Source organism: Corvus hawaiiensis, chromosome 4 (assembly GCF_020740725.1).
Source record: "Corvus hawaiiensis isolate bCorHaw1 chromosome 4, bCorHaw1.pri.cur, whole genome shotgun sequence".
NCBI lineage: Eukaryota > Metazoa > Chordata > Aves > Passeriformes > Corvidae > Corvus > Corvus hawaiiensis.
In genome coordinates this window covers 32681955-32694823 of record NC_063216.1, presented here as the reverse complement: position 1 = coordinate 32694823, position 12869 = coordinate 32681955, and the positions used below count along the sequence as shown (strand labels likewise).

The window sequence follows — 12869 nt, the reverse complement described above, 5'->3', positions numbered from 1 at the left end:
ACAAAGCAGAAGCAGTTCCATAAAGGTCTAATCCAATAATGAATGGAAAGACTCATTAATTTCAATGGGCTTCATACTGTCCCTTAAAAAGCACAGTTACATAACAGCCAAGGGTGGAGTAGCCCCAGTTTTACTAACTTAAAGAAATGTACCTGATATATATTGAAATCTGCAAGTCTAACCACAATAGGACTAGACATCAGTTTGCCCTTTGGTTGTTGGGAAGATACAGAGGAAGCCCTAGATGTTCCTTTCGGTATCTGTTCCTTGCCTGTAGGAAAGAATAGTGATGGAATCATTGAAAAGAACAGGGTTTTTTTTTTTTTTTCATAGTTTTAATATTTCATGGAAGTAGAGAATTAAGTGATGTAAACAAAATACCTGTTTGTAGAATCTGAGGAAATACAGCAGGTGGTGATTTGGGAGGAGAATCTATGACCTGATCTTTCACAGCCTGCTTAAGCAATTCAACATTGCTTTTGAATTCATTTAATAATTCTTTGGCCCATCCACTTCTGGTTTTAGTTGCATCACTATAATGCATCCAGTGATCACAGCTGTCTCCTGCAAATAAGAGAAATGGGGGAAATATTAATTCCTTTGAAATTTTGCTTCTAACAGGATAACAAGTTTCCACTATTTCACAATTACTCTTCAAACTATAAGCTCATTGCATGCTGTAATTATAGAACAACAGCAGTCATACCAGACGTTAAAACAGAAGTTATATATTCCATAAAATAAGTCCCAGCACTTCACAAAATCACTCAGAATATAGCATTGCCAGCTGCCTTATAACACCACTAACACTCAAAACATCATTGAGTATTTTCAGTTCAGAGAAATCTTATGACACATTAATGTCATATGTGAGAACATGCAAAAAAATGCTCAACTGGAAAAAAAAAAAGTGAGAGCAAGTAACAGAACAATGTTCTCATGCTCACTTTTTCCAAGCTTATCTTTCCTGCCAGAACTGTGTCCTAAGAAGTTCCTGGTCCCTTTCCAGAAATGAATTCTTTTTGTCTTGGTTCTCTAGCACCTTTATGGCACACAAACAAGAAGGTAAGTTCGAGAAGTGCTGCAGCACACACAGCCTTAAAAATCAATCCCACTGGAAATTCTTTTGTTCCTGTTTTCAATTCCAACATGTTTCTGTTGGTCAAGCACTCAAACCTCTGAAAGAAATCGCTGTATATTTAAATAGTCCTGTAAAGATATTCTACCAACCTGTTAAATAATGAGGATGCAATAACAAATAATTTGTAACAGTTGGTAGATCACTCTTTAAATAATACCATGTGAACACTTACTTTATTGGGGCTTAATGAATTTTTGGATACTTATACTAGGGATGAGTAAATATGTTTGCTATTAAAATAGGAAAATGATTTTGGAAAAAAAGAGATTTCAAGTCTAAATGCAAATATTGCAGCATTGAAGAAACTTTTAGGGTGGGGCCTATCACAAGAGATTATATTTTTCCCCACACTTCTTCCTCACGCTTATCTTTGTGGGTTATTCACATTTTTATAGCTAAGGAAGAAGATAAAGGAACAGGGAAGAAACCAGAAAGGGAACAAAAGGACAAACTCCGAAGGACCTACAGGACTTGGTTAGCATTACCATAGGGAAAGCTCTAATACCCCTTCTGGGAAGTCAGTCTGGGCAGCTGCCTCTCTGAAGTGCTTGCACACAAACACATGCAGCATCACGAACGCGTGGGAGCAGGGCAACCACAGGGGCGCGCAGGTGTATGCAAATGTATGATCTCATTAGGATCACAGATGTGGCGAGACAGCACACACAACTGAAATGCTGCAAGGGATGAACACGGCCTTTTGGGAAGCACAAGAGGGCACGGAGGGTGAGACCAATGGGAACAGATGGAACTCAGCCTCGGGAGGGATGATCAGCCAACTGAGTGTTTACAGGCTGGGAGTAGAGGACAGACCAACATGAATGATGATGTGGATTTCTGCTCCAGACCATCTGATTAGGAAGATGATCAGGCCCTTTTTCTTGTCACATGCTTTGTAACATATCCTGTCTCTTCTAAATTTTTTATATTTCTACTAGAAATTATTTATGAGAAATGTTTTATTTGTAAGAAACACTTCTTTGGAAACTGCTAACTTTTTTTAATAACATTTCTTAACAAAAGGCTACACAATTGAACCTCTACACACTGAAATTCTTGTTCAGCAAAATAAGATAAAAAGCAAAACACTGATTGGAAATGGACATAAAATGACAGACTTCTATATATGAAAAAAATCTAGCAGATTGATTCTTGCTAATATCTAGTTACTGAATTCTCAATATGCAATACTGCCTTCCTCTGTCAACACAAAATTCTCTTCATGTCAGAAGACCAAACAAAACAGTGAAGAGCGTTTGGCCTAAACCAGCTCATTTGCAGAAATTAAACTGGTTCCCAGGTTGTTGCTTTTGTTGTCTGTTTTTGCATATAGAAGGAAGTAAAAAGGTGCATTTCAAATGGTTTGAGCACGATTATCTAAGTTGTATACATGTACACACAAATTTTTTTAGCATTCAAGCATAGGTAATTCATAAAATGCTTGCTTTCATACCTGCTTTATGAAATGGATAATAGTCCACTGTTAAATAGCTGAAGGAAAGCTGCATGGCCCCTCCTGTAACACGTCTGTTTGGGTCTGTAAAACAAAACAATGCTTGGCTCTGCAGATATTGCATTTAGCATGTTAGTTCTATGTTGCTGTAATCCTTTAAACATCTAACAGCTACTGCTTTTTTCCCTTTACTGTCTCTCCTTACAACCTCATTATCTTCCCTCAAAATCTTCATTCATATAGTCTTCACTGGTTCCTAAAGATCAGCTTGTAGAATTCTGTACTCAGTCACTACTTACAAATTCCATACTGTTTTCAATGTTATTTAAAAGACAACACTTTGAAAACATACTACTGCAGTTTTTCTGAAACAAAACTTTTTACACTGAATATATGATTATGATCAGTCTTTGAAGCCAACATTTACTTTCAAAATACTATATAATGAAATTTTATTTGACAAATACTGCAGGGAAGATGTCTTCTGAGAATCTTCTCCTCTGACTTTTTCCACTGTTGAATTTAAACTTCATGGCCAAAAATAAGGGACCAATAAAGAGATCTCATCAGGAGTGATAAATTCCAACTGCAGTGTATACACTGCATGTAAGGAAATATGCCTCTAGCCAGTGAACCTTATGCTCTGCTGCTCTGAAAGTCTCTTTCCTAATCAAGGAAATGCATTTGTTAAACCCTAAGTTTTTCATACTCTTCTCCAGCAGACCTTGCATGTTTCCATAAATTTTTCCGTGACTAGCCAGCTTCTTACATATACACCAATATGTCACTCTTCTATGATCACTTTTAAAAGGCATGAAAAAAGTGCCTTCATTTGTCTTCTTTTATTCCTGATTCTAAATGTGACTATGTGCAATAGGCTTTTGTTAAAAAGAAACAGTACAAGATTTACACACAAAATTTTAAGGTCACAGGATACTTGCTCCATTCTTTCCATGCGGTGCAGATCATACCAAACTGTCTAAATTAGTAACACAAAGAGGACTGCTCTTTTATTAGTCTATATTTATGAGTATTACAGAAGCAGATTTTATAGTGACCCCTTCAAGCCACAGAAATGTTGCCAGTGCATTCTTCATAATGCAGTTAACTTATAAAAGAAAAAAAACCCCAGCAGTAACCATCAGACTGACAGAATCAGTTCCTAGAAGACAGAAAAGCACAGAAGCTACTAGCAATCTTAGTTTTTGCACTTATTCTAAAACAATTACATTTAATAGTGAAATGTTGTCCTGCCAGAGCCACCTAAATAATTTTACATGTGTCCACAGACACTGGAGACAATTCTGACTGTTCCATTAAACAAAAGTCTCTTGACTTTATTGTATTATTATTGTCTCATTGTTGTATTCCTCAAAATATCTCCTAAAGATGATTATGATTCTCAAACATGTTACTTAAAAAAAAAAAAATTACCTTTTTCTTTAGAATGGATATCATCACATATATGTAGGTCCAAATGGGAAATTACTAAGTGATAAGAAGTTTCTTTAACATCAAAATCATTAAACAATTTTACTATTGCATCGTTTTGATCAGGTGCTGCTGTTGTCTGGTGCGCTTTCACCTGCTGGGAGCTGGGTGCAGGGGCAGAGCTCTGAAAAAATATTTAGTCACATCAATTTATAATGTTTATTGTTTCTTTCAAGCATAAGTACCCGTTTACTGACACAAAACAGGCCTTTGAAACAAGGAAAAATCTGCATGACACGCATTCCCTCTGGGATCATTACTGAGATTTAAGTGTACTGTTCTAGAATAGCTAAGTCAAGCTAATGGATGTGTCACTGCACTGCCAGTGCATCTCCCATTCTCCCTGTTCCCCACACTTCCTTACACTCCTGTCACTTGCAGCACTGGTATTTTTCTAACTTTTGTTGCAAGCTGTTCAGGGAACTAAACCAACAGTGGGCTCCTTTCTGCTAATGTAGCTCCTCAAGCTACATCACAATCGGGTCAAACATGAGTCAGTGCCAGTATCAGGGAACAGGTGAGATGCAAGCACAGGGCACTGAAGGATCAGAACCTCCCAGCTCAACAGCAGGTAACCATTAGATTGCTGTGGCTAGACCTTCACACCACATTGTAAGGCATAAGGACCAGCACAAGAACTGAACTCTCCATTACAGTACACTAGCTTTAATCTAAGAGATTCTCTACAACTGACTTTACAGTAATAAATCATGTTTTATTTACAGCATTATCTTTTTTCAGTGTACCTGTCCTGCTTCTTCAGACAAGAAGAGGTGCCTCCCCTCAACACTCACAAAGCCCAGTTGGTCTAGCCTGCTCTGTGTGCTGAAGAATACCAAGATTTATATGCAGCATCAACAGCACAGATGTGCCAGCAGAAATATATTGAAAGTAGAATTGTTTTTCACTATATATTCTAATGAGAACCACATGAAGGTAAGCTCTTAATAAAAGCTAATTTTTCAGTACCATGAGAACAAATTGGACAAGCACTTTAAATCATTATGGTAAGCATATCTACCCACACATTAAGGTTACCTTAGTGTGTCTTAATTATTTAAATTCATAACCAGAAAATATTTGAAGAACAAATTTACTTAACAGTCAATAAAGAGTTAAGTAAATACAGGAATCTAAACACTCTGTACATGGATAAAGAAATAAAATTTCTTTTATTTTCTGCAATTAACATCAATACACAAATTTTTGCAAAATAAAGACTATTTTATACTACAATTCATTCCCAGTGTAGTTTAAGATATACAGCTGAATGAAAATGAGTAACTGAACATTTTCTAAAATAAATTAACACAACTAACCACACTGTGTTGTACTGTGGAACACCCAATAATGATACAGTGAGACAATCAATTCTCATACCTGGGCTGTTTCAGAAGCCAAGCTCTTCCTCTGTTCTGCTGATTTCTCTATGGCTTCACTAAGAGATTTGGCATACTGCACCATGGCTTTCAATTGGGAATCAGTCAAAACCCACAGTAAATCATCCAGAATCAGAACCAGTTTGGATGCCACAACATTACAGTCTTTTAACTGTAAAATAAAAATTGAAAGAAGTTGAACTAAGTACTTACATTTCTTATATTAAGTAAATGGGGTAAAGAAAAGCTGAATGCAAAAAGCAGTAAGAAACATTTTTTATTTTAAATTTTATTCCTCTCATTACCTAAGAAGTACCCAAGACACAGTGTATTTATGCCTCACTCTATGTATTTGGCATGCACCAAGTATTAAACTGCTGCATTTCTCTAAATATAAGTAGTGTAAATATTACCTGAATCTAGAGAGATAAAACAACAAGCATCATCATAAACAAAGCTCTGCAAATTAAACCATTTTATTAATAGGACCTGTATAAGGTCTTCATTTTCAAAATCTGGCTGTACTATTTCTTGTAAACTCTACAGTCTTATGTTACTATAAATTTAGTTCAGGGAATTCTACATTCGATATGGCCTAAATTAAAATCTTTACTATGGGCATGCATGCATTAAGAGCACAAATTACAAATTAAAAAACAAAATAAGATTTCAAACTTTTCAAATTTACCCTTCTTTTAAGTGTGACCCTAATTTTTGATTGGTTAGTAATCAGTCGAACTGGAGCACTCATGATTTCATGCTTAGAACTCTGGATTGCATCAGCTTCTATTCTGATCATCTGCCAGTTGATTTCTTTAAAAGTCAAAACCTTTAAAGACAGAAAAAAGAGAAAAACACCTTGATGCAATATGACAGTTTACTTGCACCTAACCCTGTGCATGTGTATGTGTACATCTGTCCATATGTAGACACAAACTCACATGAGCCTCATACAACTCACTTGTTATTCCACTTACAGCTGTCAGGAAGTAAAGCCCTCACCCTGCTTGCCACAGAAACATTAAGCTACTTCCAAGCAGGCGCAGGTAATAAGCAGCATTTAAAATATTCAGAAGAAAATAAAGGTCACAACTATTGCATACAAGGTTGCTTTTGGGAGAGGAATAAAAAGATTGTGTAGTTTAGTTTCAAAATGTTAAAAAAGAAAAGAGCAGGGAGGGAAACAAAGCTACAGGATAGGAAACGTTTTTTTGGAGTGTTATTTGGAGTTATCTCAATTAAAAGAGAAAGTTAAACACTGAGCACATGGCACGCCATGTAAATTCAAAGCTCTGAATCCACTACATGGATTTCTAGAAGACACAGCAAGCAAATGTTAGAATAATGATACAAGAGCATCAAGTACAGCTGGACACTGAAAATCAAATACGGAAAAATGAGTGATGGTCCAGCAGGAACATCATGGAGAACATCAAACGAACAGGACATCAATAGGAAAAAACAGTAATTCTAGTTTACGTAAAACTCCTTCCTACATGATCTGGATGATGGGATTAAGTTCCCTCAGTAAGTTCACAGACAACACTAAGATGGAAGATTGTTGATCTGCTGGAGGGTAGGAAGGTGCTGAAGAGGGAGCTGGACAGTTTGGATTGATGAGCCAAGGGCAATTTTATGATGTTCAACAAGGCCAAGTGCCAGGTCCTGCACTTAGGTCACAACAACCACAGGCAGCACCACAGGCTGGGGGCAGAGTGACTGTTCAGTTCTGGGCCCATCACTTCAAGACAGACGTGGAGGTAGCTGGAGCATGCCCAGAGAAGGTGAAGGCTCTGGAGCACAAGTCTTATGAGGAGCATCTGAGGGAGATGGGCATGTTTAGCCTGGAGAAAAAAAGGCTCAGAAGTGACCTTATTGCTCTCTACAACCTGAAAGGAGATTGCAGCAAGATGGGGGACAGTCTCTTCTCCCAAGCAGGAGACAAAACTAGCAACAGAACAAGAGGAAATGGCCTCCAGCTGCACCAGAGGAGGTTAAGGTAGGGACATCAGCAAAAATTTTTTCACTAAAAGGGTGGTTAAGCATTGGAATGGGCTGCCCAGGAAGTGGTGGAGTTACCATTCATGCAGATGTTCAAGAAATGACTGGACACGGCACTTAGTGCTATGGTTTAGTGGGCATGGTGACATTTGGTCAAAAGTTAGACTCAATGTGTTGGAGGTCTTTTCCAACCTTAATGATTCCATGATTCTACGATTACCCTCTGAAGAAACAAAGATCAGCCGTGAGTAAAGAGCAAGAAGGAAGAATTTGTTTGGTATGTGTCTTATTCTTCACCTGTCATTCTCCTCTTGTCAATTTGAAAACCTTACAGCATATGTCCTGAGAACATAAGCAGAGACTTAAGTAAAACATACCCAGTGGGTCTGGAAAGGACGCACACTCAGTCAAGTGAGCAAGATGGAAAGTGCAGTGCAAAGCATCCTGAAACAGTATTTGCAGAAAAGCAGAGTACCCATCCTCCTCATACAGGAGATGCAGTGTGATTGAAAGCTTCTAAAAGAATTCTAAGGAGACTCCTTAACACATTAACAATGTAGCTACAGTGCAAAGCTAAATGATTACACCCTAAAAATATCGTTCAGCACATGTTATCTTCAAAGTACAGCACTGGTTTTGGTTTTTTACCTTTTCATGAAATTTACTGCTAACAAATCATTCTCTGTAATTTCTAGACATTTGTTTCTGGTATTCATTGCACAAAAAGGAATACTCCCCCAAGGAAAGCTCTGTTGTGTACAGTCAACTGTTCAGAATCAAATTCTTCCTAAAAGCCACAAAATCAAAAAATCTGCCAATACAAAACTCCATCTAATCAAACTTTAATTCATCCCATTTAGATTTCATTAACATGGGAGCATCAGCATACAGATAAACTGCAAGAAAGGAAAACTGTCAGAAAAATAGTTTCCAACTTCTTACTTTTGTGGTATTTTTAACTGATATTCTCTCGGCGTTTCTTTCCCTACATAAAATCAACTACCACACTCCTTAACTCTGAGTAAGCTCTATTTGGTTCAGAATTATCACCTCTAAACAGGCACTCATGGGCAAAACTTAAAACACCCCTTTATCCAAGGCCAGATGTATGATGCTAAAATAAGTCTCCTTGAATACAATATTTAGAATCAACTTTGCAGTCAGTATACATTTGCCTTTGGTTACCTGGGAGAAGGCAAGTGAATGGTGTACATCAAAGTAGCATTTCCATGTGCTATTCTCCCAGACAGTAGAAACATATGCACTTTACTGCTATTACTTTATTATATATACATAGGATTTAGGTATTCCAAGAAAGTAATTGCACAAAGAACTTAACTAAAATTCATTTGAAACTGCTTTAGAAAAAGAAAATCCTTATCAGGCAGACCCTCACAAGCAAATAAATAACCAGTTAAAACTTTAAAAATATAATTCTTGTTGTTGTTACTATTATTACTACTACTACTACTAACAACAACAATAACAAAACCAGCACAACTTCTTATCCTTCCACATTTAATATACCATTCTTTGCTCTTTCAGTAGTCTTCAAGTCTGGTTCAGTTTGCATTTTAAAATAGTTACAAGCTTGGAGAACGTAAGAGGAAAACCATACACCTGCTTGCCCTGGTCTTTGTTCTTGCCTAAGCATCCACGTTGGCCATTTGATCTGACTCAAATCCACTATTTTTACATATTTGTGTTCCTAGAGGACAACTGAAATTACTGAACACAGAGTGTCTCCACTCCCAGTAATGGCATGTTCTCTACACTGTAAAAGGTTGCAATTCAACTTCCTCCTTCACCACAAAAACAAGGGAAAAAAGTTAGTAAAAGGTATTATTTACCTCTCCACGTTGAGCTTCTTGTATTCTGGTAAATCTAAGGTCAGCATGTTCCCAGTTTGCATTTACACTATATATTCTCAGCTGGGAAAGTTCAAATGAAGCATTAAAGGCTTTTGCACCAATCCTTATTATAATGGAGTTCACAGAAACTGAAATGCCTTCTACCACTTTTTCAGCAAAGCCATATTCACTAAAAAGTGAAATTCCAACATATTAAATATAAACCGAGTGAAGGGCACAAAATCAAACAGATGAAATAAATAATGAAAGAGATGTTAAATGAAGTTACTAGTGCATTCTACAGTTAGCAGCTTTTGCTCAATATACCTGTAGTTCACAATAATTTCCACTCTGTGATCCTAATCTCTACATAAAGAACATACATTTGACCAAGATCAATCTACATGCAGTATAACAGTTAACACAATCCTTCCACGTTAAATTATATGGAAGGATGTATTATATGTTATGTTATGTATGTTATACATACATAAAAATAGCAGTCTACATCATTACACAGAAATCTTACTCTTCTTTATGCACAGATGAGGAGTAATTAATGTCAAATTAATTATTTGACAATTCCAGTCTGGTTAGTATTTTTCTCTGTAAGCCGAATTATTTTGTCCATTAAGAACAGTAACTTTCATGTATTCAAAATAGTATAAAGTATTTGCTTTTTTTCATTCTATAAAGAAAGGCATCCCAAATGGTGGTTACTCTTCTACAGTATTAAAAAAGATTAAGCAGTTGCAAATAATTTTTTAATAAAAATCTTATACATTCTGAATGTTTTACATTAGTGAATGGAAAATTGAATATTAAATATTATTTTAACATCTAAAAATTTTTGCCCTTTTGTTTTCTTGGGTTTTTTCTGCTTCTTTTAAAAGAACAATTCGTGTGATTTGTCATTCCCTTCCTTTTGACAACTTTCATTCTACACAAAATCTCTGTGGCACAGATTTTCAAGCTGTACCTTAGAGACACAGAGGCCCATGGACTACTTCTACACATTGCACAGAAGTTAAAACGAGAAAAGCAATTGTATCATCAAATTTCTTTCTCTGCACATAGGTCCCTGTGACCACTGAAAAATGTTTTGGGTCCATGTAAAGGAAATAATTGGGGGTGTGGAGAGATGAAAATCACCGATGTAATGCTGAACTGTCTCACCAAATTATTTAAGTCTTGGTCTACACATTGTGCATGAAATCTCCCAGGAAGAATTGGCTGATACAACTAAGAAAATAGAACTTTAAAACACTGCACTCACAAACAGCCCTCAAAACTCTTTAGACAAAACAAATGAAAAATAAAATTTTTAAAAACCCACATGAACATTACATATATTTTCCAAAAAGGATGAAGGCAAGATATCATTAATTTTTTAAAAATTTAATATCAATTAAACTCAGTAAATATCTGACATAGCAGTTGCACTCACAGGAAACATATCTTGCAAGCTCCATACTTAGTTCACATGTTCTCTCCAGGCTTGGGTCTGGATAGCTCCATTACCACTACACTACTTCACACACAAGCAATAAAATAAAATTTTGGAGGAGATAGGAATGGCAACCTGCAACCCTATACACTTCTGAAAATTTGCAGCCAATCTGTTTTTTGACCAATTACATGTTAGTACCATCACTGACCTCTGCCCAGATGCAGTTGCTATAGGAGAGGGTCCATTAGGGGCACGTGGCTCTTCACATGTGCTCATTTCCATTACAACTTTATCCAAGGACTTGAAAAACAAAACAAAACAAAAAATTTAGAAACCTAAGAAGTAACAAAGTAAATAGACAACATATGGAGAACAAAAATACAAACAAAAAAAGGTCACTTGAGAACTTTTTCTGAAATATACATAAAGAATTTCTTACTGTGTCAATTTTTCCATAAACTTTTGTAACACACTAGAATTATCTTTTTTTAACTTTTTTCATTTTTTTAAAATTTTGTGTGTTCTAATACACATCCCCAGTCAAATATTTTATTACTGAATTCTTGATGCCTGAATATTATTTATCCAACACATACATTTTCAAAAATTGCACTCCAAAATGGACATGCTTTAATGTGTGGTTGTCTTGAATTTTCTTTCTATCAGTGAAAATACTTAATGCAACCTGATTCAAAGCAGAGTAGTTAAGATTTTGTTCCTGTCTAATTCTAACTTTCTACCACCCCTTCGGAATTCCTCCATTAATGCTCATAGGTCAGACAAACACCAAAAGCCCCTTTGTCTTCAATTTTAGATTTTTCATGATTCAACCTGCCCTAGCTACTGGATATTATCATATTGTGTTAACCATGCCTGTTGTCATAATCTGCTTGCTCCATATTTTTCTGTGCTACTCTTATCCATGAAAACCTGACTACAACCAAAAAATTAATGAACTGTTGAGTCTGGATTTATTTATACTTCACTGTATTTTGATGCTTGAAGGGAAGCAATAGCTGTTAACAGTAAATCGGACATTTAAAAATTATTTTTTCAGCTGTCTCAATGATTATCTTGCCTTGAAAAACAACAACAGAGGAAAAAAAACCAAGGAAAACCCAATCCCATAGTTTGAGGACAGTGGGGAGAAGCAAAGATTTCTCCTAGTTATCCTAACATTTCTGGATGTTTGACCACTCTTTTAAGAAGTCCCTTTACTACATGACTAGTGCAAAAACCAGTAGGACAGTGATTCGAGGAGATGGCACAATATAAATAAAGAGGTAATGAAGAATGCCTGGATGCAGATCTATGTCTTTTCTCACTGACAACCACTGTACTTGGATAGAGTAAAACCTGCTGTGTATCATCCTTGGGGTCCAAAATAACTCCTCAAAACTATCTTGTTTATAATATAAAACCAGAATTGGGTTGTGAGCAAAGATAACAGTATGTGCCACTGTGTTAAGGGACTGATTCTCACAAAGGGCAACTCAGCCCAATGAAAGGCCCTTTGCCTAGACAAGTGGGTTCTAGTTACCTAGTAAGCTGTGCAAACAGAGGATGCTATGCCAACTTAACTAAAACTCTCAGTAGCAAAAATATCCCCCTTCCCCTGTCCCTGCCAAAATACCAGAAGTTCAGTGATGTAATGAAGGGCTGAGGTTTGGCACTTGGGCCACTGAATTCACTTTCCTTTAGAAATCAAAAAGGCTGTTGTGCAATCTACCATTGAATAGTGAACTTCTGTTACTATCTAATGCACTTTCTCAAGGAAACATTTATGTAAAAAAGGTTACCTTGAAAGTTATCTTAGCCTCAAAGAGTGCTAATGTAAGTTCAGTAGGAGCAAAGCAAACAGCGCCTTGCTACCATAGGTCAAAGTGTGTCATGTTTAAGAATAGCACAGCTTAAACCAATTTCCTAATTTGGCAGTTGCATCTCACAGCCAAGAGGTTGAAACATCCCACCTCGGCATTACCAGACTTTAAGCTCTGGGTGTTATTAAGAAGCAGTACAGACATTAGTACATTACAACTGGGTCACTAGCAAATGCATCAATTATTTAATACAGCGCGTCTTTCCCAAGTCTGATTCAGAGCAA

The 12869-nt window shown here is 36.4% G+C and overlaps 1 protein-coding gene across 4 annotated transcripts in view; it reads right to left on the bottom strand.

Moving 5' to 3' along the window:
- UHRF1BP1L (UHRF1 binding protein 1 like) overlaps nucleotides 1-12869 on the bottom strand; it is a 51935-nt gene that overhangs the window by 20871 nt on the left and 18195 nt on the right. For all 4 annotated transcript variants that reach the window (XR_007203024.1, XM_048300505.1, XM_048300503.1 and 1 more), the window contains 8 exons: nucleotides 10974-11065; nucleotides 9316-9505; nucleotides 6153-6293; nucleotides 5466-5636; nucleotides 4029-4209; nucleotides 2595-2678; nucleotides 382-564; nucleotides 153-271 (listed from right to left, as the gene is read on the bottom strand). Coding sequence is in view for 3 of the 4 variants with exons in the window: in XM_048300505.1 (XP_048156462.1) it covers nucleotides 153-271; nucleotides 382-564; nucleotides 2595-2678; nucleotides 4029-4209; nucleotides 5466-5636; nucleotides 6153-6293; nucleotides 9316-9505; nucleotides 10974-11065 (1161 nt within the window). In the remaining variant the exon portion in view is untranslated. The remainder of the gene's footprint in view (nucleotides 1-152; nucleotides 272-381; nucleotides 565-2594; nucleotides 2679-4028; nucleotides 4210-5465; nucleotides 5637-6152; nucleotides 6294-9315; nucleotides 9506-10973; nucleotides 11066-12869) is intronic.